The sequence below is a fragment of the Neocloeon triangulifer genome, unplaced genomic scaffold (assembly GCF_031216515.1).
Source record: "Neocloeon triangulifer isolate White Clay Creek 2 clone unplaced genomic scaffold, ASM3121651v1 ptg000012l, whole genome shotgun sequence".
In the NCBI taxonomy this organism is placed as follows: Eukaryota; Metazoa; Arthropoda; class Insecta; order Ephemeroptera; family Baetidae; genus Neocloeon; species Neocloeon triangulifer.
In genome coordinates this window covers 11,223,263-11,248,918 of record NW_026775554.1, presented here as the reverse complement: position 1 = coordinate 11,248,918, position 25,656 = coordinate 11,223,263, and the positions used below count along the sequence as shown (strand labels likewise).

Genomic DNA, 25,656 nt, shown 5'->3' with positions numbered 1-25,656 from the left:
TCATCTCTGCGCGGCGGTCGAGGTGGGGGTTTTTCAAAGCGCCTGCACTGTAGCGGTGACCAGCATTCTTTACTCTTTTATTGCCGACGGTGCTTTTAGAGAGACGCAAACGCCTGGCGCAGGTAAAAATAAAAAAATCACTCCAATTTTATTACAAATTTCCTTTTGGGGTTAATATAAAATTGGTGTTCTTAACGGCTTATGAAATAGATCTTTGTGGGTTGCATTTGCACTCTTTCCATCTTTTATCAATTTTTTTCCCCGTTGGAAACGTTTTGTAACATCTAAAGACCTGGTTTAATTATCCTGCTTTAAAATTTGAAATCAAAAGTTTTCCACTCTTATCAAAACCTAGCTCCGTATCGTGACTTATTTCACGTTGACAAGGTGGACATATCCATAGATAACCTAAGTGTATCAAATTTGAAAAAGGGCAAACAGGGCTGGAGACAGAAGCCGTAAAGTAGACCAATATTATTATTATTATTTAACAAAATGGACATGTAACGAAGGAAAAGCGCAGTAAATATTCTATATCAATTGTAATTTTGAAAAAAATTAATTTTTACCTTAACTGTTAATTTATGCAGGTTACCGGTAGCGATATAGCTATGAAAGGGTTGCTCTTGTGGGGCGCCCTTTTGGGCACTTTGCTGGAACTAGCGGGCGCCGCCACCCCCTACGTTTGCTATTCTTCGGACCAGGACCCGTACCTGCAGTTTGGTACCAGGACGTCTTATGAATTTTCTTCGGGTCGGACGGCTGGTCCTGGAGGTCAAAGCGACAGAGGCATTCCCGGTTGCAGGCCTCTCACAGTGTGGATGGTCGCAAGACACGGAGCGAGAAACCCGAGCGGCTCCGAGGCGGAGAGGCTTAGGCAAATCACCAAGCTCAAAGATGAGGTCAATAGGAATTATGAAGAAAGAAGTGAGTTTTTCTTATAAACCTCATATTATGGTGCAGTCCATTTTTTGCATCTTTTATTGAAATGAATTATTTTTTTAAATTTGGAATGCAGTTTAATAAATTAAAATTATTTTAATTTTTATATTTTCCTGCTTCAAAATTTGGAAAATTTGTATAATGAATTCATGGCAGAATTAAATTATACAAGATTCGTCCACTTTTTCATGGTCATAGTAGCCATCAACAGTATCGCGCTCTGATATAATGGTTTAGCGAATGTGCGTGACAAAACGTCAATGAGAAAAAATAACAAACACCTGCTGCCATTAGACCGCTCTATTCTCCCTTCAATCATTATTTCCGATTATTTCACTTGTAACTTTGCCATGAATAATTAAATAATATTGCATTCTGATAAAAACACCTAAAAATTAATTTCAGCAAGCAAATTGTGCCCGTCGGACGCGCAAAATCTGCAGCAGTGGCAGTTCACTTTCAACTCGGTGGAAGAGGATTTGATTTCGCAACAGGGAAAAGAGGATATTAACCTTTTCGCAAAGCGGCTTAAGAGCCGTTTTGAAGAATTGCTCGGCCAAGAATACAATGATCAATCATTTGTGGTGAGAATTAAAGCCCGCCACATAAAATATTGACAAAAGTTTTGAGTAAGCCCCGCAATCACGCACGGTCTGTATTACACACTGTGGCAACGCATCAAAACAAAATGTAAATAGAGAGCAACTGCAACTTCATAAAAGTTAAAAGTCGGCTGTTCTAGAAAAATCAATTTTCACAGACAATGACCCACTTTTACGTGCGCCCTATTTTTCCCATAATTATCTACACAAATAATCATCAAATGATTAGCTAACAATTTTAATTTTATTAAATTTCCCTGCTAATAATGCAAATTAATTTCAGTTTCGCCACACTAATACACAACGGGCAAAAAACAGCGCTGAGTCTTTTGCAGACGGCATGTTTCCGAATATACCAGTACGCTTTCAGTCCACTGGTGATAATGATACTTTGTTAAGAGTAAATATATTTAATTTTTTTACATGGTTAAAAAACTTAAAAATCCCCTATTATAATTCAGAGTTATAAAAATTGCCCTGCATGGGAAGCGCTTGTCGATAACAACCCTGATACGGTTCAACAAATGGACGCATATTTGAAACTCCCAGAATTTGTTCGAATAACAAGCGAAGTCAGCCAAAGACTTGGATTTCGGTACAACCTAACCCAAGGTATATAAATTAATTTAAATTGCAAACAGTCTAATGTAACTAAATTTTTTCAAGATACACTGTTATATGCGTATGATATTTGCCGCTACGAGAAGGCAAATAATATAAAAATCACATCACCGTGGTGCGCAATTTTCACAACTGATGAACTGAAGGTAATTTCACTTTTAAAAGTAAAGTATTTTTCTTTTCAAATGAACTTATTATTGTTCCTAGGCGATAGAATATGCCGAGGATTTAAAGTTCTACTACAACGCAGGTTACGGAAATAGCATGAACGCAAAACTTGGGTGTTCCCTCTTACAAGACATGATGTATAGATTTCGGTGAGAGAATTTCATTTATTTGATTTTGCACTTAAAAAATTCCTTTATCCAAAAGAAATGTGTCAGTTGGAAGGACCGAAGCATCAGGAGTTTTCTACTTCACGCACATCACCTCGATTTTGAACCTCCTGACACGAATGGGGGTGGCCAACGACCAGCCACCATTGAATGCCAACAATTATGCAAGCCAAAGTCGGCGCCAGTGGAAAACCTCCGCTCTGGCGCCGTTCAACGCCAACCTGGCCGCAGTTTTCTTCAACTGCACCGGAAATAACGGGCAGGTGGAGCAGAAGATTGTGTTTTATCTGCAGGAAAGCGTGCTGCCGCTTCAGGGGTGCGAGGCAGGCATTTGCACTTGGGACTTTGTTCGCGATCGTTTCATGTCTTTGGCCGACGAGTGCAACGTGAATCGAACATGCGCCGGACAGGACGGGGCAGGACAACTAGCAGTCTCGCTGCTGGCCATTTTTATTTCCTTGGCAGTTAGCGTGCGATTTGTTTAAATGATTGATGATAAGGTATTCAAACTTAATGCAACTCTTCAAGTTCAAAGCCAACCAAAAATGTAGATCAAAAATAATGTTAATTTATATAAGTTATGCTCTATTGAAAGGATGCTGGTGAAAGGGCACTGCGCATGATTTGTCTGATAAAGAGATTAAAGTCAAAGCTAAAAATGATTTTTGTCTTCTATCCAACCAAAACTGAATATTCTCTATGCTAATTAAATTATAAGCTTATCTTCTTTGCCGAAAATAATTCTTAAAATTGATGAGAAGCAAATTTCAAAAGTTTTCGTCAGTTAAAAATTAAAATAAAATAATGAATTCACACTCACATAGCATGATGGCATCATATATTTCTCATAATAAGCAGATTAATTGTAAATTTCTTTGATGCTATGAACCTATGTCGGAGCACTGCGAGTCCTTTCTTGATCTCGTGCTGTTTTTCCGCTGGCGCATCTGTGCCTTTGCTTTTTTGGCAGCTGCTTTTGCATCGGCTGCCTCTTCCTCGTCTTTTTTCTCTTGATTTTTCACCCTCGTTTCAAACATTCGGGACTGCTGCTCAACCACCTCTGGATGCCTAATAGAATATTCAGTTAAATTTCCAGCAGAATTATTAAGTTATACTTTTTAATAAATTGCTTGTCCTCGTCAAGTTTGAATTTCCACCCAACTTTTGACACTTTGAAAGCAATTTTTGCCAGAATTTCGATGATGTCCTCTGCAGGAATTTTTGTCAGCTTCGTCAACTTTTTACATGCAACTGTTTCCTGGGTAGTGAAAGTCAAAAGCTGAAAATAGCAGAGTTAAAAACTATATAATATTTAAGAAACTTAAGGGCTTACAATTTTATCCCTTGCAGTCACAAGCCTGTCTGCAGTGACACCTCTACTGCTTGCGAATTCTTTGTCATACAGCAAGCTGCTTTTCAAAACCCAGTTTCCCTTTACCAAATCGGCAACGCGAATCAAACCAGAAATGACTTCTTTCTCAGAAGCCGAGCTGCTCAGCAAATATTTCAACCTCGAAAATTTTATCACATGGACTAAAACAAGTTTGATGAAGATTTAAATTATTTTCCAAAAATTGATTTACCTTGTTTCATTCTTTCTTTGATCTGCTCCGCCAGAGGCAGTTTGCAAAGCTCTTTAGCTGACAAAACGCCTTCCGCAACATCCTTATTGGCACCATCGTCAGCTTCAGGTGGGCACAAATTAGGCAAATAAGTATCAGCCGAATCACAAAAAATGCTTGATAAGTCTTGATCTGTTTGCTCGCAATTCAGCTTTTCTCTTTCAGTCTGGAATAAAAAAATCTTTTTAATGCAATATTTAATTTTTTTTTAGCAACATTACTATTGATTTGAAGTGATTGGATATGTAAAATTCAGTTTCACACCACGGCTCTTCATCTCTTAACTTCTGGTGAACTGACATTGACTTTGACTGGGCGAGCTTCATTCTTTTAGCACTCTGGCTGGCAAATCTGACGCCCACAGGTTTTGCTTGAGATGCAGAAGGTTCTCCTTTAAACAATTTTATATCAAACAACTTCTAACTTCTAGGGAAAAAAACTGTTTACCTTCTTTGTTTGTTTGTTCTTTCCTTTTGGGAGGTGCGTCCAAGTATTCATAGGAAGGCTTCAAGAAGACCATTCCTGCAAGAGGATTCAAATGTATTCCGTCACTTTGCGGAACTGCAATTGCATAGCGTCCAGGATTTTTTGATACTGCTGTACACGAAGTTAGAACTTGTGTTTCAATCAAATGTCTGTAAAAATAATTATAAAATATCGTAATTTGTATCAACTATATCATTGTTTATTCTTCACAAATCAAGTCAAGAAAATTAAAGACGAAAAATTTACTAGTAAACCTAGTAAACTTACTTGGTAGGATCCAACCCTGATTTGGGAGTCTTTGAGGCCAGCTTTCGTGCGAGATCTGTGTTAAAATTTTTGCTCTCAACGTCCAACCTCACGTGAAGCTCAACCTTCTGCTGGTTTGGTTTAATCCGCGACTGCAAATAAATTAAATATTATTTATTTATTTATAAAATAAACTAAATACATCATTATTTATTCATTCAATGGAAATATCGACAATGTAGTGCATTGTGAATTTAAATTTAATGATCTACAAAATTTCGTCAATTTTAAAATAATTTTAACATTTTAATCAAATTTTATATGTACCTGAACAACCCTGTTTTCCTCAAAATTATTAATGAGAGTATTTCTGCTGTACTCGTACAAATACAACTGGCCAGCTGAAGCTTTCGACAGGAAGACTGGAATCTGAAAATGAATCGTGTTTACAACTTTTAAATTCAGTACACTTGCCGAAAGAGAAAAAAAACGCATACCCTCTGCACAACAGGGTCGTCATCTTCGTCAGTTCCATTTGTGAGCGAGTTAGAATTTGAATTTTGCGAGAACATGCTGCTTCCAGGTGGTCTTATTCTCTTATTAATTTTGATGCTTTATTTAACCTAACCTCACCCTCCTCTAGGAGCAATTGACAACGTGATCCACAATTTTGCAAGTCGTGCTTTGGTTGCGTTTGGGTTTTGGGTCGCGTTGATATTTTTCTGCCTCTTCCCGTCTTGACGTCTTCCCTGTGATGTGATTGGACAACAGCGGGGCGGAGATAGAATTAGGGGGCGTGGCATGTAAACAAAACGACGTGCTAGCTTTTCTCCATTGAAATCTTTGATCGTTTGCCGATTGGCAACGATTAATTTAGCGTTTCTCGTTGGCAACTTGGCAGGGTTGGCAGGTCAAAATTATTATGATTCGAGTGACTTCAAGTTTATCAAAGTCTGTGTATTAGTGTAAGTTAGATTGGTGCATATACACACATGTACATGTAGTGAAAAATTCTATGCTGCATTTTGCAAATTCAATTTTAAGAGATGATTCATAGTTTAAAAAATCATTGAAATTGACTAAATTTGTTGAAATGTGCCTCAAATTGCTCATTTATAATTTCATAGTTATGAGAATCAATACAAACATATGTATATAATTTATCATTTGATGATACCGTTGCTCTAGCGTTGTTGCGTTACTCACTTTTTATCTTATCGCAATCAAGCTCTTCTGGATGCCTCGGTTTTCAAATGAACAGAGATTTGTGCCTCTTGCAGATAGATACTTATTACGTCTACTTGCTCTAAAAGTCTGAATAGCCTTAAAGAAGGGAGAAGAACTGAGCAATATCGTAATTTATTAGTTTTATGATGCAACTTTTTTCATTATAAATTTGAAAATATTATTAAAACTTGAAAAGATCTGAAAAGAATTTTCAATTTCCTCTCTAACAAATAAGTTTGTTTATGTATCTATTTTTAGAGAAAAGTTTATTTATTTATTCAATTTTTCTTTTTCAGAATTTAAAATGCCATCGCAAGATAAAGTACAGAAAAAGCTCCAACTGCTCCTCACCAAGTTTATGGTCCAGGATCATCAAGTGATTGATGACACTTGTTTGGAAAAGCTTTTAACTCAACTTTCAAAAGAGGGTAATAATTGTACTTTCTTCTTTTAACATAACATATTAAATTTCTTTTTATACTCATAATCTAGAGTGTGGCTCTCAGCTTTTGCAACTTCAGGAGTGTCAAGGATTTGGGGAATGTGCTTTGCAGGCGTTTGAAAAAGGCGTGGTTGGAGAATCGGTGCTCTCCTTTGCTCTGCGGCTGCATAGTCTGGTGATCAAGGACGAGAAAACCTTTTCAATACCAGCTCTTCAGGAGTCGACAAAAAATATTGCTTGTGCCCCACGATGGATGGTTACCAACAATGCCTCGCTTCAGTTTTCCTTTGTCCAAATGGTCTCTGCCCTGCTCTACCACAACACAGGTGTCGAGTGGCTAAAAAACTCAGGTACGACAAAAGTTACCAAGATACATAAAGTATACCTTTTAATTATAAATAAATTAAAATGGAGTAATTTAAACTGCAATTAAACCATTTTCAGGTGTCTGGAAGACGGTGAAAAAATTGTTTGAAAATAACAGCAGCATTTACGTGGCTCGGGAATGTCAAAAGTTCCTCGTCTCGATGGTTTTGAAGACATTTGAGGTGGAAATGGAATTTTCAAAACAAATCCTCCAAGGTCCTTTGGACACTTTGAGCAGCAATAAAACGGATCTCACCTCATCTGCTAACCTCTTGATCAATGTTCTCGAAGAGGCGCTGAAAGAGAACAAGAGCAGGGATATTAGTGAAATTATCCGGCCTCAGCTTTCGAAGATTTGCAGTGACTATTTAGGTGTTTCAAATACAGAGAGCAGTGTCCTTGTGAAAATCGCAAATCTCGACTTGCTACTGCAGTTCTGTGCTGTGGAAACAAGTGTGGCTTCAGTTAGCACGTTGGAGGAAAGTTCACTAATGCTCATCAGCAAGCTGGTCTCATTAAAAGACATTACAGCAGTGCAAACCATCACAGGACAGTGCCAAATTTATTGGAAATTTCTCAAACCAAGGATTGAACACCTTCTGGGAAAGTGCAATTATGACGTACAAATTGTTTACATTCAGGTCTGTGCAGTAAAAATGTGTTTATACTTTTTGATAATATTTTTTGTGGGTTATTTAGATCCTGCCTATCATGAAAAATAAAAATGATGACATCAATATGCAAGACGCTGTAAAGAATTTCCTGGAAAAGTTGTGTTGTTGCACATCAGCTTTAACACAAGAGGTTGGATGCTGTTTCCGAAAGCTGTGTTTTAACCAGAGTACACACCAGAAAATTGCCTGCAGAAGTATTCAGTCTTTGATGCAGCTCAAAGAGGTTTTGGACAGGGTGAGAAAATGACAAATCAGCTTGATTCAGTATACAAAAATTTTCTTCTAGAGTACCTCTGTGTACATATTCAGAGCACTGATGTGCATTGTAGTCCAGTTGGTGTCCTGCGACAGCGCCGAAATTGTAGAGATCCAAGACTCTGGATTGATGAGGACCACCCTAGAGGCTCTAATCAAAATGATGGACCATTTCCATTTTACATGGACAGAAAGTTTTGAGACGGTTGAAATTCTCACACACATGCAGGACTTGCTTTGCATTTCTGCTCTGAAAGACAGGCAGGTGTCGCCCATTTTGCAAATCATGCGGAGGGCAGTCGAAGATTTCCTTCCGCCCAACCTGGCCCTGCTGACTAACACGCTGGAAGGCTCAACCTTGCAAAATTTAGGCCCTCAGCTATACAAGTGCATGCACAGCATAAGCTGGGAGGTTCGTGACAGCGCACTCGAAGTTGTCACCGTCATAGCCAAAATCTCTGTTGACAAATTTCCAGCCTTTCAAGTGAGTGAAAAAAAAATTTCATTGACATTTTAATTAATTTAATTACTTAGGAACACTTGGTGCAGCATAATTTGGCCAGTTTAGCTGTAGCTATGGCTTTAGGTGATGAGGACAGTTACGTTCGGAACTCTGCTCTCAAGTGTATCACGACAATGGTGGCTGTTCCCTATTATTGGGAAAGGTGTCTAAAGGACCAAAAACTGTTGGGCCTGATGATGAAAATTTTGTGCCAAGAGACGGAAGGGGTTGTTCGATATCCTGCTACCTCCCTTGCCAATGCCATGCTGCTGAACGACCGCTTGAAGTAATTTAACTTGGAAAACTTGAAATTTAATTATAATATATCTGATTCAATATTAGGGCAGAGGAGAAGGAGCAACTTTATTCAGTGATGGCTGCAGCTGCGGTTGGTGACCTGCACTGGGAGGTCAAAGTAGGCACTTTGCAGTTTTGGGAAACGTCAATCAACCAGCAGTTGATGACACAAGGCATGATTGACGGCCATTTCCCGGAAGTGACTTTCAGCAGCTCTTCAAGGCGCATCATCACCTTGAATGAGCGGGAGATTCGTAACCGTTTGCAGCACGTTCTGAATGAACTGGCACGGATCAAATGCTTGGCTGTGCTTATGTCAACGCTGTACGACCCTGACCTGCATGTTGTGAAAAAATCAGCGGAAATCACAAAACAGTTGCTCAAGCATTTGGACGAGCATGGCTTGCTGATCAAAGAAAACAGCATTGGGGAGGTTAGTTTTCTATTTATGGCTTTAAATTGCTAACCGAAAAACCTTTGTAGCCATTATGGCTTGTTTTACAGCAAAAGTGTAAATAAATCTGATTTGATCAAAAGATTTCGAGGCAAAATAACCGGTTGAAAATAGCATACCGGTTTGAAAATTAACACCGGTTTTTGAAGTTCAGCAAAATCGCCACCAGGCGGCACCGTGATCACATTCCGTAGGGAGAGAGTGAGTGAGGGAGAACAAAGTGGCGCGCGCATCACTCTCCCTCTAGAAGATTCTGACCAGCCGATCTGCTGGTATAAAAAGGCCAGCTCAGCCGGCAAGATTCATTCGGTGTTCGGTGCTTGGAGCTCAGGCAGAGCAGAGAGTGGGACCTCTCTGGCCAAGGAGCTAAGCATTCCGGATCATTGCTTGTTGGTTCAAGTTCATTGAACGGAAACAGCATTTCGTCAGCTTAGATCAATTGCTTGATTGGCTTAAGTTTATTAAGCGTAAATTAGCAATTGTTGTCAGGAGCCGAGAGAGATTCAAGTCGTATTGAGTGTTATTTTGGCTATAGATTAAATTCATAGATCAGATTAAATTGGTGGATAAGAGACTTCATTCGTGAAGGACTTTTTACCAGCCTTGCTGTTAGGTGCTGATTAAGTGAGATTTATCTGCTTAAGTCTATTAAGTGGGTTATTGATCTTATTCTGCAATCAGGTAGATTAACTCAATAGTTAAGGTGTAATTGGCTCAAGCTGATTGAGCGTAAATTGCATTCTTTTGATAGGCGTTTGAAGTCGGTGAATTGGTGGCTCAAGTCTCGATTGAGTACCTTCATGACTGATAGCGGCAGGTGTTTCATTTGACAGATATTGTTTAAGATAAAATCCCGTCAGCCTGGGTAGGCAATAATTGGAATAATTGATCAGAATATTATATACACAGTATAAAGGTGTAAATAGCAAAGTTTGTGTGAATAAGAGAATTAGAATTAATATTGCACTTAAGGTGGAAAAGAGTCGTACTTTGGTATATTCTTTTTTAGGGAACCGTGGCATTGTCAAGATTGTCGTCGGCGCCTTTGACTGATAAAAGAGGATTACCAAATATCAATTCCTTTTGTTTGAGTTCTGCTTTAGGGAACCGTGGCACTGTCAATATTGTCATCGGCGCCTTTGACTGATAAAGAAGGACCAAATAAATCAAGGATTGATTTTGTTAGATTTGATTAAGGGCTGCTTTGTTGCTTGGAATTCTTAATAGAAAGAAGTGGTTAGAGAATCATAAAAATCCCCTAGACACACCGATCTTCAATTAGCTTCTTTCTAGGTAATTGTCGCACCCAATTACCATCCGTTAGGAAAAGCAAAGCCCGAGGACTCTGTTAATTTGAAATTAGCATTTTATTAAGATAATCAAAAACCACCTGTGCGAGCGGTCGTCTGTCTCTTTGTTAGTCTAAATAGCAGCCTTAGCAATACCCTAGGCACTTGTGTTTAGGTGAGACACGGTCGCGCGTTACAGAATTGGGGGCTCGGCCGGGATCTGATTAAATTCAGGTTTTTGATTGATCTTCAAATATGGAAGGAGACGAATCTCAAGGTTCTCAATATAACTCCGCAGGGAGTAGAACGCCAAATCCTGTTGTCAATCAGAATCCTCCTCCAGCGATTCCAGACAACAAACAAGGAGGAGATGTTGTCCAAGGACAAGGAGATGTTGGTAAAGTGCTTGAAAAAGCATCCAAAAAATTGAAGAAGCATGACAAAATGATTGAGTTGATTCAAGATGTCACAAAACCCATGATGGATTTTGTGTGTCAAAGAAATGATGAGTTGAATGAAAATCTTCTCAAAATTTCTGAAAATGTGAAAAAACTCGCTGATGAATTCTTCACTTTTGCGGAGGCAAGTAAGAAGCGAATTAATCAACTTGACCATAGGTTTGATAATTTGCGTGAATCAAGTACTCCCAGGCAAAATACTCTCTTTAGTACTCCTGCAAATAGGCAGGAAAATGTCATTGATGATGATTTCACACTTGGAGAATCAAGGGGGCGTCGAGATACTGATAACAGTCGTGTTAAATTGGGTGTCTCTTTGCCTATCAGTCCTTATTTGAAAGGTGTGACAGAACGTCCAGAAGAAGATTTTTCTCGTTTGGGGGACAATGCTAGGGCCAGAGGTCGTTCCAAGGTTGTTCCTCCAATCAATGTGAGCTTGCCAACCTTTGATGGTGACAATAAAAGTTGACTCCTCATCTCTTTTGCAAACGTTTCATTGACTATGCAAAGGCTCTTGAGGAGACACCTGACTCAATTCTTGAGCGTGACATGCCCATTGCTTTGAAAGGTGAAGCCAGAAAGTGGTGGGAGTTTCATGAAGGTTTTACTTCATATGCTCAATTCAAAAAGGAGTTTATGAAGTATTTCCAGCCTCAGGAATATGATATAAACTGTCTCAAAGATATCGAGGTGAGATATCAAGGTGAAGATGAGACTTTGTCCCAATATCTGATCAATATCAAGGGAATGTATGATTCATTGTCAATCCTTGTGCCTATGCAAGAACAAGTATTGAAGGCCTATGGAAATATGCATCCTAATTACCAACAATATGTTGAAAACAAAGAGTATAGTTCGCTTCATGATATGTATGAAGACTCTTTCAGAATTGAAAAATCAGTCCAACACAGAAATAGATGGAAACCACCTTCTGCTTTTACCCAGGCTGAACCAATGTATGGGTATCAGAAAAATTCCATTGATGGGAAAAAGGTGAAGTTTAAGAGTGGGCTTCCTGAGGACGATAAGGGTGAAAACACAGACTCCAAGATGACTCGTCCTTTCATTCATAAGACCTGTTGGCACTGTGGGAGTGATGACCACTTAGCAGATGGATGCAATGTAAAACCTACTGCTAGAAATCCTCCTAAACAAGCTCCAGGAGCTAGATCCTCCAGTCAAGAGAGGAAAGAAACCATATAATACAGACAAGAAGATAAAGAACACTAGAATTAAGGATGTAAATATAGTTTTAAGTTTTAAGTTATGAGAAATAAGAGAACCATGATTGTAATAAGCGAAGAGTGCTTATGAGAGATAAAGAAATTTACACTTTTAGTAAAAAGTTTTACAGTTTTTCTCAAATGAATGATTTTCCAAAAACTGGCCTGGGTTTTGTAGCCATTATGGCTTGTTTTACAGCAAAAGTGTAAATAAATCTGATTTGATCAAAAGATTTCGAGGCAAAATAACCGGTTGAAAATAGCATACCGGTTTGAAAATTAACACCGGTTTTTGAAGTTCAGCAAAATCGCCACCAGGCGGCACCGTGATCACATTCCGTAGGGAGAGAGTGAGTGAGGGAGAACAAAGTGGCGCGCGCATCACTCTCCCTCTAGAAGATTCTGACCAGCCGATCTGCTGGTATAAAAAGGCCAGCTCAGCCGGCAAGATTCATTCGGTGTTCGGTGCTTGGAGCTCAGGCAGAGCAGAGAGTGGGACCTCTCTGGCCAAGGAGCTAAGCATTCCGGATCATTGCTTGTTGGTTCAAGTTCATTGAACGGAAACAGCATTTCGTCAGCTTAGATCAATTGCTTGATTGGCTTAAGTTTATTAAGCGTAAATTAGCAATTGTTGTCAGGAGCCGAGAGAGATTCAAGTCGTATTGAGTGTTATTTTGGCTATAGATTAAATTCATAGATCAGATTAAATTGGTGGATAAGAGACTTCATTCGTGAAGGACTTTTTACCAGCCTTGCTGTTAGGTGCTGATTAAGTGAGATTTATCTGCTTAAGTCTATTAAGTGGGTTATTGATCTTATTCTGCAATCAGGTAGATTAACTCAATAGTTAAGGTGTAATTGGCTCAAGCTGATTGAGCGTAAATTGCATTCTTTTGATAGGCGTTTGAAGTCGGTGAATTGGTGGCTCAAGTCTCGATTGAGTACCTTCATGACTGATAGCGGCAGGTGTTTCATTTGACAGATATTGTTTAAGATAAAATCCCGTCAGCCTGGGTAGGCAATAATTGGAATAATTGATCAGAATATTATATACACAGTATAAAGGTGTAAATAGCAAAGTTTGTGTGAATAAGAGAATTAGAATTAATATTGCACTTAAGGTGGAAAAGAGTCGTACTTTGGTATATTCTTTTTTAGGGAACCGTGGCATTGTCAAGATTGTCGTCGGCGCCTTTGACTGATAAAAGAGGATTACCAAATATCAATTCCTTTTGTTTGAGTTCTGCTTTAGGGAACCGTGGCACTGTCAATATTGTCATCGGCGCCTTTGACTGATAAAGAAGGACCAAATAAATCAAGGATTGATTTTGTTAGATTTGATTAAGGGCTGCTTTGTTGCTTGGAATTCTTAATAGAAAGAAGTGGTTAGAGAATCATAAAAATCCCCTAGACACACCGATCTTCAATTAGCTTCTTTCTAGGTAATTGTCGCACCCAATTACCATCCGTTAGGAAAAGCAAAGCCCGAGGACTCTGTTAATTTGAAATTAGCATTTTATTAAGATAATCAAAAACCACCTGTGCGAGCGGTCGTCTGTCTCTTTGTTAGTCTAAATAGCAGCCTTAGCAATACCCTAGGCACTTGTGTTTAGGTGAGACACGGTCGCGCGTTACACCTTTTATTAAAATTTGAGCATTATATTAACCATAATAAGAATGATAAGAATTATTTAAATAGAACGCCTGAAAATTGCTGTTAACGTTTGCTTTTTTTATAATTTTTAGTTGGCTGCTGCTGATTTAGGAGAAATTGAGGACGATATTCTGGATACCATTCTGCAAGACTTGGACACCCCAATGGAAAATTCTAAGAGTGTCATTGATGGAATTGTGGATGCTTCAGACCTATCCTTGCTCTCATCTGTTTGCAGAACGCAACTCAGCCTTTCAGAAAATGAGCCTGTGCCCTGTGCTCCGCCGCCTGTGTCTATGGTAGCGGCGGACGAGTTTTTAAAAGCAGCCGCCACCATGGATGTGGACCAGATCATAGCATCTAAAGAAGACTGGCTGCATCACACTCAAGACCACCTAGAGAGCCTTTTGACAGACATGCTTGAAGCTCGAGAGTTTACACACAACACAAATGACATGGACTGTTATTGAGAATTTTTTGTTATTTTAAGTTACAAACAATTTGGCTTCAGAATTTTGGTGATAAGTTTTTTTTCAGCATGTGATCTAAACAATGTAGATAACTCTTCCTAATTTTATTATCTACTATTCTAATTGATTGAAGATATCTTTTCTCAGCAACAAAAAGCTGTAAAGATTATAACCAAATAAAATTCTCTCTTTGTTAGATTTATATACTCACTTTTATTTACTCGTAATGAAGAATAATCAACATTATAATTTTACACCATCTCAAAGGCAAAGTCACATACAAATTAAGCAAAAATAAGCCACAATATTTTGGACGGAATTGTTAGTCAATCTTTATATTCATGCCTCCAGACTAGATAAAAATGTTATTACTATGCTACTCATATACATCTTTTTGTCAAACTTTCATTGGACGGAAGATATTCAGGCATTATATTTTCTTACGTGTTAACTATTGTATGTTAAGCTAATTTCACTCAAGTTGTGCTATAAACACCCTGGCTCAACGAGTGGACTAAAATTATAGAGAGCAGGTTGAACATTTCAAATTAAAGTTGCCAAGCTCTTAACACTATTAAATAGAGTTAAAAGTATTTTAAAACAATCTCAAAATTTATATTTCTTCAAAACATCTGGCAAAATTATTGTTAATTTTCAAAGAAACACGCACATTTTATAATATTTCAACAAAGCGGAGTCAATATTCAGCGGCTTTTGCTAGAACTTGAGTACTGTAGTATTAAATTGACAAAAAAAATTATAATAAATAGCAGACATAACAATGACGTCAGATCTGTTTTATAAATTAATTTGCAAAAAATATTATCATGTAAAAAAATCATTGCTAATTCAAAATAGACTAGAAATGCAGCAGTAGAGAGAAATCGATCCACTAGACGTCATATTTTAAAGTGGACATAAAGAAGTTAAACGCATGCAACTTGAGAATTTCATGCACTCGGTCAGCATGGGAGAATAAAAAGTACTGGATTGAGTGAGATAAGGTATAAGCAGCAGTTGTTGCAGTGTCGATCCGACTCCAATTCTCAGAGGTGAAATCAACTAGGAAGACACTCGAAAGTGGAATACTTGATATATTGTGTAGACAACGTTTGAGGGACAAGAAGGGAAATAATAAAATAGTACTTGAGCAAAATTTGTCTTTTGACCAAAATGTCAAAAGTAAAATCCGATAAAAAAAATCATTAATGATTTTATCAAATCTTGATTGGAACTGAGTGAGCAAACAAGATCAAAAAGTAAAATGGAAGCTGAATTAAAATTAATATTTGATCCCAGAAGAGGAAAATTTTGAATCGGCATCAAATCTGCAAAAATACAGAGATTAAAGAGAGTCGAGAATGGAGTCGAGCAGCTCGAGCTGTGTTTCATCCCACGATCCAGTGCCGCCCAGGAAGCCTGCTAAGTCGTCTTCGCCAAGTACCGTGATGTCCGCGCTTGGAGGCAACGGGCCTAAGATGCTCTGACCCGAGACATGACCACCATCCGAAGTGTCAAGGATGATTTGCTGCCGTTGTTGCTGCTGCTGTTGTTGGTGCAGGGCAGTGAGAGGAGCCACCCATGGAGCCACGGTGATGCTGACAGATGGAGTTGAGGGCTGTTTTGGGGGTGGCCGCCTCCTCTTGCGCTTGCGGGAAGCGCCGAGGCGCAAAACGCCGCCACGGCCCAACTGCGCCACGCTGCCGCTCACCTTGAGCGAACTGGTGTCAAAACACCAAAAGCCACCCTTGCCCGGCTCATCCTTGGAACGGGGCAACTTGACGAAGCACTTGTTTAATGACAGGTTGTGACGAATGGAATTCTGGAAAAAAATAGCTTGTTAAGATCAGCCTCTTTCAAATAAATTTTTTTATAATTTAAATATTTAAATTTCCTGGAAAATTTGACATTTAAAATTTTCTCAATGAAAAGTACCCAAATAAAAATATAAGATTGGAGCTCTCCTTTCGCAAGCTCAAAGAGGGCACGGGCTGATAAGACACTTTGTTTTGGCCTGACCCCCCCCCCCCCCCAAAAAAAAGATTAAAAAACATTATAATTTCATAAATAAATTCATATTTATTGAATTTTTTTTATTTTCCTAAATAATTAATTCAGTTTTATTTCCATATAAAAAAAATGATAATAACCCTCTTGTGAATTAAGAATTAAGCTATAAAAATAATTATTATTAATCTCTAATAATAATAAAAAATTGTTGGCAGTATCTTCTTTAGATTTTGGAATATGAATATAATTAGCAGAAAATTTATATTCCATCTGTCAGCAATTGAAACACTCGATCAATTTCTAATTGCTTGTTAGACGCGCCGCGTGCGGTAAATTTTGTTCGCCCTCCCTCGTCTTCCCTCTTATGCATGAAAACATCTGTCCAGTGGTCAGCAGAGCGTGACCCACCGGGCAATTCAAACGGCTCACTCACCTGCCAACTGGGGTCGGCATTGCGATAGTAGAGGAAGTTCTCCCTGATCCAAGCGTAGATGGCCGACAGGGTCATTTTGTTGTTGTGCGCCGACATGGCCATGCCAATGAGGGCCGCGTACGAAAAGGGTGGTTTCTTGTCGCCCTGCCGCCGGTACATCTCGAGCGGCGGTGGCGACGGCGGCTTCATGGGCAGCGGGCTGGGAGGCGGCGTCGGGGGCATTTTGGGCGTCAAACGCAGAAGGTCGCCGCTCTGGAGCCAACTCAGGCTCCGCAGGTCCTGCTCCTCATCACCGCAGAGCTCAGCATCGCCCTCATTGCAGGCGACGGGGCTGTTTGGCTCTGGAATGAATAATTTAAAAAATTGGTTCATTTGAATTTGATACACAATTAAATTTTTTTAAATAATCTGACTTTCAAAGCATTCTTCGAAGCATGCAAAATATTTAAAAATCAATCCGATTAGAAGGAAAATTATAATTGGGTGTTTAGCAAAATCTCAATTTTTTTAGTTGACCTAATGTGCATTTGTTTTTCTTTTCTTAATTTTTAGCTTCCACGAATTTTTTTGTGATTTTGTTTGCACTATTCTGAATTTTGAAAATTTAATTATTGTTTTAGTTTTTGAAGAACAATTTGTATGCATCCAGTTTTCCAATCCATTACATTTTTTATTTAAATAATGACACCTGTTAATATGGTTTTTTGGAACTTTTTCGAAATAATGCTTGCAATTTGCAAAAAAAAATATCTCCTAGCATATTTCTACTATTGAATTAATCATTTTTTTAATGTGCCAAAAACTATTTTGACATTTAATTATATAATAAATTTGAATACCTTTGGGTTTCCACATGCGCAAGAGCGGCGCTAATGCGAATTCGTTCAGAACCAAATTGAATGGTCGGAGACTATTGAGATGCGTTCTTAATTGTGGCGGTCACATGCAATATTGTCATTAATAATCCAACCTTTTTCTGTCATATTGCAGACGCAGACCCATAGTCATACACGGCTAAACTTTTGGTCTGATGATTGTGATTGACAATAATGCTGTTTGAAAACGATATAAAAGTAATTGATTTCTAACTCGCGCAGCAATTATAATGCAGTTTCGGCGCAAAGGTAAGAACTCTGTTTTTATTGTTAGTGCTTTTTTTGATATGACGTTGTCATACTGAAGGCAATAAAATCTTGCGTTAAAAAATTAGTTTGTGTGAAAGGGTTGGTCGACACACGTGGCCGGACAGTGGTCGAAATCGATTATCTTTTTGCCATATCACGTTCATGTTTCATTATTTATTGCCGCGAGCAATCAATAGTCCTCAAGGAAAAAGCTCTCTTCCGCAGTGAGAATATAAGCCCTCGATGGCGAGTGGTGGAGAGCTAGCTCATGCATAATAAATAAACAGGCCGAACTACATTTCAGGGGTTGGAACCAGCCGACATTATAATACTGACCACACGGCACCACCACCAACTTTAATTCATCCCCACCTATTCTCAAACACAGTCAAAATTGCTACTTGTAAATCGTGGAAATTATGCAAAAGCTGGTCCCGAATATACAATGCGTATTTTAAAACGTGTTTCTTTTCTACAGACAATTAAACTAAAACTAGCGTACACATTTGTAAAATAATTATTACTCAAATTTCTAATATTAATTTCAAGTTAAAGTTAAAAAAAGCTTTAATAGAATTTATTTTTATTTTTTGACTGACAATGAGATGAGCATTTTTGAAGTTATAATCAATATTCTGTCACTTATGGTTAGGTAACCTCAATATATTATTGGATCCTCCACACTACCCGCCGTTGAGCAATTTAATATGCAAATTGGTGTGTCAATGAGGAGAGTTGCGCCTGCTCGCGCCTTGAATTATGCATCCGCGAGTTCTGTCTGTCAATCAAGAGACTGTCCAAAGAACCCTTCGTCTCCGCCCGGCCACTTTTTCTTTGCCCTTGTTTGCACTGCGCTCGGCTTCGAAGCGCGGTTGTGTGTGTATTTTCCATCTGCCGCTATTCAAATAGAGTGCCGGCCCAAGAGTTGAGCACCAATACACTCTCGCATTGAGTTGCAGCACCTGCTATCTTGTTTGCATCGCCAATTTGCACCCACGGACGACGCACTCTTAAATACTGCACCCCTAGCAAGCATTTTTATCTAGATATATATTTATTTGGCTGGATCAGACTGGAATCGCGTGGAAAATGCACATCTGTTTTGGACACCTGAGAATAGTACTTATCATTCCGCTTTACTATTGCCCCCCTCATTTCCTATAAATGTGCAAATGCAACTGATAATGATAATGCAATCGTCCAATTAAGTCCGATTCTCTGGGGCTTAAAAATAAATAATTAATAAACTTACGGGGGGAAAATATATTGCGTGACTTAAACGGCCATTGCTTTTAATTTTTTGGAAGAAAGTTATGAAGTGTTTTGATATTACATATTCTAACATTTTAGTCAGATTAATTTAATAGCGCAATGAAGTCTAAATCAGCTGCAGTACTTGTTTTTAATAAAAAAAATTCCCGTTTTCCCCTTATTATTAACTTTTTATTTCATTAAGAATATGATAATTTATCTAATTTTATATTAGAAAGTCATATTGTTCATTTTTAGTAAAATCTTTACTGGGCAGGTGCAGATATTCTCAGAGAGAATGGATTTGAATCTCAGTTGAACAATGATGTGCAATTAAGCGGGGACATATAAGATTTATCAGAAAAAACTGGGAAAATCCTAAAAGAACTGTTATTCTGTTAAAACGACATGAGACCGAAAAATTAAATATAAAAATGGGAATGTTTAAATTTAAGCCGGTCACATTTGGATGGGTTTCATTAAACGCTAAGAGTCTAATATTTAAGAAAATATGGTGAATACGATGAGGTTGCTCTAAAAATCAATAAAGCAGAAGTAAAAAGTCGAAATGTCCTCTCGTAAAGCCGTCTTGGTCAGTTGAGAATTTATTTCAATGCAGAGGTTGGCACCCTCGTCGCACGCAAAGGGTAATTCGAAAAAGGAGCAAAAAGTTGGAGTGAGGTTTTAATGCAATTAATGAGGCTGTATCATATTGTAAATGAAGTTAAAATTAGCAGACTGAGTGGCGTTGAAAATAAAATTTGGAACACAATTTTCCTAGATCTCGGTTTGGTATTTAACTTTATTCGTTTGCCCCTTGTCAATAAAATAAACATTTTAATTTTCTACGATTGTTACCACTTTTAAACGGACACGCGTGCTTCCTCTCAACGGTGTATCCGGACTAACGTCAACTAACCCTTAATTTATGATTTCTCTCAAGCACCTTTTCACCCTCTTTGATCTAGCTCCCCTCTTTTAATCGGCACACACCGTAGCAATGGACTTCTGAAGTGCTCAAAATTGGATCACTTCCGGCAGATGAAATTGATTGAGCAGTTTTATATTTAGATATTAATGCAAGTATATATGCAAAGGAAAGAAAGACAATGGTGAAGTAATTCTTAGTAAAAGTCAGCAAGTTAAATGTCGCGTGGTGCGCTGTTTGTATATATGGTTGAGCACGCATGTTAGGATTTTCTAGAAACACGTTGCAATTTGGTCAGTTTCATTTATTCCAGAAAAAAACTGATTTTTATCTTTCTCTAAACCTATTAAAAAGATTATTATAATAAAATTTTGACCAAGTTTGAAAATAATTGTTTTTCAGGCATTTTGAGTGAAAAGTTTACAATTGTCATCCAGGACAATCTAGGATTGAAGGAAGAAAAATCTTATTCTAGAGCTTGGCCTGATTAAGTGTGACTTGGAATTATACGAAACCAAAAAAGAATGGCAAATAGTTTTCATTTGAAATTTTTAAGCCTGTCTCATTAGTCCTTGAAAATTTCTTCCCATTCTGTGATATTTAAGATTTTAAGTGAATCTGAATAAAAGTAAACAATATTTTGTCGAACTTTAAGTATGGGCAAAATTGAGGCCAAACAGGCGCTATTGAACGAAGGCTAGAGTTCAGCACTTGAGTGGGGCTGTTCGGGACAGATTGGGTCATGTTGGGGCAAAATGAATATTTGCAGGTACTGACCTTGTTGGGTGGCGTCAGGAAGGGTCTCCTGGTGGGCCAGGGCAGCGGTCAGGGTGATGTACTTCATGATCTCAGGTGGCTTCGCTGCATACTTGGACGGCAAAGTCTTGAAGCACTGCCTTGTGTGTGGTGTGCGAGTGTTCGTGACTGTGCCAGGTAAATCGATGCACGGAGGGGTCCTATAAAATATACATAAATCCCCCTCGCCGCCGGCCACAATTGTTCGTTCCCCTGCGCGCCTATTGTAGCACCTGCCCGCGGGGAAAAGTGAAAATGCGCTTTTTCACGTTGCGCAACCGGCCATTCACGAGCGACCCTCGCACGACGCACTCCCGGAAAAGCCACCCCCTCGCAATGCTAATGACGCGATTTGGTGAAAATGGCATGAAATATGTATGCATCTGCGCCGAAAAGGAAGCAGTCCAAACCGTCGTTACCCTTTGTGTATCTGCGGCATAAATTCGCGCTTATAAAAGCCACTTCCTAAAACGCTTATTTTATTTTTTATTTTATGGAGGCTAAATATTAACATTTATTTCTCAAAAATCTAATCTCACAAATTGAAAAGTTAACAACTGTCTCCGAAATTTTCTAGAAATATCCAAGCAAACAATTTAAATAGGGGAAATTTTGATTTCGTAAGTCAATGATACGTTCAAAATGAATGGATTATTTTCTTTTGCTTTACAATAGTCGCATAAATAAGCGTCAGGGAGGTAATTTTAAAATCTTCAAATTCAAAATGAAAATGAGAAATATTTCATTTCTAAATAAATTAATGATTCAATAAGAATAAACTGAAAATTAAAATAAGTGAATTTTAACAATTTATTCGTATTTCACAGCATTTCATTAGTTCATCTTACAGATACGGCTAGACGTGGAAAATTTACCTTTCCCAACCAAAGTGGATCAATTTTTACTTGATTTTTTTTTCTCATCGGCGATGAGATTGCTGTTAGAAGGAATCAGAACGGGGCGCACGAAACGATCATTTTTATTGCAGCCCCGAGAGATTTTGGAGAACGCGATGTGTCCAGCAGATTCTCGGAAAGGGAAAGACCGTGGCCATATGTACACGTGCATGTGCACCGCCACTGGCCAACGCTTATCTCCTGTTGGGATCTCCGTGCTCTAGCTATATCGCGCGCCATGTATTTTTAGTCGGCGCAATTTCGATGCTATCGCAACTGGGAAATCAACCCCGAGCTAGGGGTGCGTTGTTCCCACACACATACAAACGCGATTTATTAGCACTATACTCGCGCACTCAGTCAGTTCAACAGCCCATGGTCGGATTGCACTGTTCAATAGATAATGAAATGAGGCCTAAACTGGAATATTTATTTTTATTTGCAGGGGTCGTCAGATAATTGGAGCAATAATTCTCTATGCTACGACGCATTTATTTTTTTGAACTTTCCTTTGGCCTTATAACCTCTGGTCCACTTTCTACCTTTTACAAAACTTTTTTTAATAGGTTTTATTTAGATACAGATTTTTCTGAATAAACAAATATTTTATTGAGTATTGCGTTTCAATTCTTTGCTCTTTTAGCAAAACGAATGTTGAAATTTGATTCAGCAAAACAAAAATTCTTAAATATATAGACAAGATTATTCCATTTGTCTGGCCAGTTCAAACAACTTACATTTTACATTGCCTTACATTTTGGCCGTGATTTTATGTAAGCTTATTAAATTATTATTTTTATAATTCCATAAATTATTTTTTCCCATGGCACTTTTAACGGGTTTTTTATCGGTTTTTTATAAACATTATCAATTAGCTAACATGGAATAACTAATGTGGTTCACAGTGTTTTTTTCAGCAAAAATTATTCTTACTATCAAAAGTTTCACTATAAACTTTATCTCGTTATGGGCAGAGACAGCCTTGAGAAGACTTCATTCTGCAATGTTAAATAGCTGCATAAAAACGCTCTGAAAATATTTTTTATCACAATTGCATAACTAATCTATCTGAATAAAATTTATATTTATTTGAAATCACTGAATAGGTGCCAATAATGATTTAAAAAAAAAATATATATCAATTATTGACATAACATTTAAAAATGAGAAACAAGAAAAAAATCGCATTCCCTCTATTCAGAAGCAACGTTTGTCGGGAAAGAAAATATCAGCCCAAGTGGAACTGACTGCGTAATTAGTCCAATAATCTCTAACCATTTGAACCCCTTTTTCTGCTATCATGATTGTTGCTGTATTAATATTAGCACCAACAATAGTTGGCATGACGGAAGCGTCAATGACTCGTAGTCCTCGAATGCCATGAACTCTGAAAATTTTAAGAGTTTTTATGGAGGATTCTGGTATTATGAAGCTGCATGAAAACATCATGATTGCAATATGGGATAGTGATGAAACATAAATATTAAATTTGCCAATTTCAATACAAATAATACATTCTAAAAATGAAACCTATGCATGCTTGGTCAAGTGTTTTATATAATAAATGCAAGCAATAAAAGGTGATCTACTCTACCTTAATTTTGAGTCAACAACCGCGGCCGAATCACTGGACGGTCCCATTTTGCAAGTGCCGCAAGGGTGATACACTGTCCCAGACAAATGCCTCACATAGCATTCCCAATACGGGTCTGATCCAAATTTGAAATGCTCACATCCAGGTAAGGGCATTTCGTTGAAAAGAGCACCATTAGATTCAAAAGGCTCCGACGTGATCAGCTTGTGCAAAAAATGCATTCCTTTAAAATTAAACAATTATTAGCATTTTAAAAATGGATTATTTTTGTAACATTTTCACCTCGAACTAGGGTTTCTATGTCCTCTTTGTGGGTTAAGTATTGTGGGTCAATCAGAGGAGCGTCATTAGGATTTGCCGACTTTAGACGAATAAGGCCTCTACTTTTTGGTCGCAATAAAACAGCAAAAATGCTAGCTACCGTTTTCTCTTCATAGATAGAAAAATATTCTTCCCAAATCTGCAAAAGTTATAAAACAATAATTATTTTGTAAAATTAGGAAGCCTTGTAGTTTTACATACCTTATCAGTGACTCCTGTCATGCCTTTTATCACTTTTCCAGCTTCAAAGCTGTGCCCAGTTGGAAAAAAGAGCAGCTGAATGTCAGGCGGATTGGTCGTTCGATTTATAATATCAGAGGAATAAACCAAAGCGTACGCCTCACAGCCGTTGGAGGATATTGGACCTTTAAAGAGATTAAATTTAAAAATGTTCAAAAAATGCTTCACATTGTACCTGTCTTTGAAGAGAAGTACTGCCAAATTGAGCTTGGGGAGAGCATATCACGGAGTGTCAAACCCATACCAGAAGACTTTCCCTCCAAAATTACATTATTGGCACCTGTGGTGAGGTGGTCCTGTAGGTTGGAACCAACTCCTGCCAAGTCTCGCACCACGTTTATCTGTCAGATGAAAAGAGCTGCAAGTCTGGTGGGAAATTGGAGCAAAATAAATTACTTTCATATGCTGCAAGTGCTCATCTGGACCTATTCCAGAAAGCATGAGCAGCTGTGGTGAATTGATGGCTCCGGCGCTGAGAATTACTTCCTTGGCAGCAAATGCAAATTTTCTTTGGCCCAGAACATTGAATTGAACTCCAAACGCTTTAGAATTTTTCAGCAAAATCTGTAAAACTTAATTTCAGAAGAGAAAATAAATTTAAAACTTTGCACCTTTTCTACAAGAGCGTAAGTGAGGACTTTCAGATTGGTCGAATGTTTTGCCAAGAAAGCTGTGTCTGTGCTTAGCCTTTGACCTTTCAAGCCATGTACTTGAGTAATACTGAAGCCTAAAAATACAATTTTTAAAAATTAGAAACAAAGCATGTATCACTAAAATAAACCTTCAGTCAGCTCTGCATTTAAATCACCAGTTGAGTATCCTAGAGCTTTACCACCTTCCAAAAATATGTTCACCAAATCTGAAGTCCACTTTAGAAACTCTATGTGGAAAGGACCATTGCTACCTCTGAAACCTGAAAATAAAATATTATTTTTTTTTTAAATTGTTAAGAAAAAATGCATACTATTTTTCGATTTTTTAAAGGTTTCAGACTTTCGAAAATAAGGCAAAATTTCATCATAGCTCCAGCCTAGATTTCCTTGATCAGACCAAGAGTCGAAGTCTTTCGGATCACCTCGGACGTACATCATGAAATTCAATCTACTGCAACCGCCCAAAATTTTTCCTCGAGGCCATATACTTGCCTGTAAATAAAAAGAGATAAAATTATATATTACGTCATAGAACAATTTAAGTTTAAAAAAATTTACTCTATTCTCAAGAGCCAAGCAGGAGCTGTTTTGAGGCTCAGTCACATATTGCCAGTCGTAATCAGTCTTCTGTAATAAGGGAGCAACACTGGGCGTGTTGAAAACATCCCTTGGAGGTCCACCGGCCTCCAGCAACAGAACCGAGTGACCTTTGTCCTCAGCCAATCTAGCGGCAACAACAGCACCAGCCGATCCTCCTCCAACTATAAAGAATTGAAATATGTAAAAATAACAGCGATTATAATACAACGAAAATTACATACCAACAATAAAGTCGAAAAACAAAATATCATCCACTGGCTGGAGGAAAAGTTGGTCGCTCCAGTTGGAAAAGCGGCAGTAAAGCCGGAAAATAAGGGCTGCACTTCCATAGAGGAAGACCAGAATTCGAAAGGGCACGAAGTTCATGGCTGACAGAGGGTTTGATAAAAGTTTAAAAGCTGCCTATGCTCAGTCTTATTATGCCGAGAGCAGCTCCCACAGGAAAAGTACATGTAATCTGATACCGGCTCAATTTTATTTTTTTCTCTGCTGCTCGCCAATATGTAATACATGGCCGGTGGTTATGAAGGTGTGGTCTTGCAAATTTTTAAAGCCTTATAACGATCTCAAGTGGTTGAAAAAAATTAGAAAAGGCAAGCGTTCGTCGCGGCGAGTCCGTCCGTCAGTTGTCAGTTCTCTGTCACGT

General features: G+C 38.2%; 5 protein-coding genes across 8 annotated transcripts; 2 read left to right on the top strand and 3 right to left on the bottom strand.

The window, feature by feature from the left end:
- Positions 1–29: 29 nt before the first annotated feature.
- On the top strand, positions 30–3,189 carry LOC132196527 (multiple inositol polyphosphate phosphatase 1-like). Of its 2 annotated transcripts, none has more exons than XM_059619252.1 (8): positions 30–122; positions 591–927; positions 1,348–1,526; positions 1,828–1,944; positions 2,006–2,156; positions 2,211–2,311; positions 2,373–2,482; positions 2,538–3,189. In XM_059619252.1, exons 2-8 carry the CDS (start codon positions 612–614, stop codon positions 2,983–2,985), a joined length of 1,422 nt encoding a protein of 473 aa, XP_059475235.1. In that variant the 5' UTR covers positions 30–122; positions 591–611; the 3' UTR covers positions 2,986–3,189. The 2 variants fall into 2 exon arrangements, with proteins under 2 accessions (XP_059475235.1, XP_059475233.1); XM_059619250.1 differs by lacking the exon at positions 30–122 and adding an exon at positions 229–522.
- Positions 3,190–3,305: 116 nt separating this feature from the next.
- On the bottom strand, positions 3,306–5,605 carry LOC132196526 (DNA-directed RNA polymerase III subunit RPC5). The gene is made up of 9 exons (XM_059619249.1): positions 5,352–5,605; positions 5,182–5,283; positions 4,876–5,006; positions 4,570–4,757; positions 4,344–4,513; positions 4,084–4,288; positions 3,834–4,033; positions 3,616–3,779; positions 3,306–3,568 (listed from the first exon to the last, which is right to left on the bottom strand). The coding sequence occupies exons 1-9, from the start codon at positions 5,424–5,426 to the stop codon at positions 3,382–3,384; spliced, it is 1,422 nt and encodes a 473-aa protein (XP_059475232.1). The 5' UTR covers positions 5,427–5,605; the 3' UTR covers positions 3,306–3,381.
- A 51-nt stretch (positions 5,606–5,656) lies between these two features.
- On the top strand, positions 5,657–14,379 carry LOC132196521 (uncharacterized). 2 transcript variants are annotated; one of them, XM_059619239.1, is made up of 9 exons: positions 5,657–5,819; positions 6,378–6,509; positions 6,574–6,873; positions 6,968–7,530; positions 7,589–7,798; positions 7,850–8,302; positions 8,353–8,606; positions 8,663–9,050; positions 13,788–14,379. In XM_059619239.1, the coding sequence occupies exons 2-9, from the start codon at positions 6,386–6,388 to the stop codon at positions 14,163–14,165; spliced, it is 2,670 nt and encodes an 889-aa protein (XP_059475222.1). In that variant the 5' UTR covers positions 5,657–5,819; positions 6,378–6,385; the 3' UTR covers positions 14,166–14,379. The 2 variants fall into 2 exon arrangements, with proteins under 2 accessions (XP_059475222.1, XP_059475223.1); XM_059619240.1 differs by lacking the exon at positions 5,657–5,819 and adding an exon at positions 6,080–6,208.
- On the bottom strand, positions 14,361–22,566 carry LOC132196529 (forkhead box protein J1-like). Its single transcript, XM_059619258.1, has 3 exons — positions 20,689–22,566; positions 16,609–16,949; positions 14,361–15,987 (listed from the first exon to the last, which is right to left on the bottom strand). The coding sequence occupies exons 1-3, from the start codon at positions 20,753–20,755 to the stop codon at positions 15,511–15,513; spliced, it is 885 nt and encodes a 294-aa protein (XP_059475241.1). The 5' UTR covers positions 20,756–22,566; the 3' UTR covers positions 14,361–15,510.
- Positions 22,567–22,718: 152 nt separating this feature from the next.
- On the bottom strand, positions 22,719–25,654 carry LOC132196524 (glucose dehydrogenase [FAD, quinone]-like). 2 transcript variants are annotated; one of them, XM_059619244.1, is made up of 12 exons: positions 25,461–25,654; positions 25,232–25,378; positions 24,969–25,171; positions 24,722–24,902; positions 24,539–24,670; positions 24,369–24,484; positions 24,154–24,321; positions 23,933–24,098; positions 23,719–23,882; positions 23,479–23,656; positions 23,197–23,419; positions 22,719–22,989 (listed from the first exon to the last, which is right to left on the bottom strand). In XM_059619244.1, the coding sequence occupies exons 2-12, from the start codon at positions 25,374–25,376 to the stop codon at positions 22,800–22,802; spliced, it is 1,866 nt and encodes a 621-aa protein (XP_059475227.1). In that variant the 5' UTR covers positions 25,377–25,378; positions 25,461–25,654; the 3' UTR covers positions 22,719–22,799. The 2 variants fall into 2 exon arrangements, with proteins under 2 accessions (XP_059475227.1, XP_059475226.1); XM_059619243.1 differs by having other exon boundaries at positions 25,232–25,654.
- Positions 25,655–25,656: the final 2 nt, after the last annotated feature.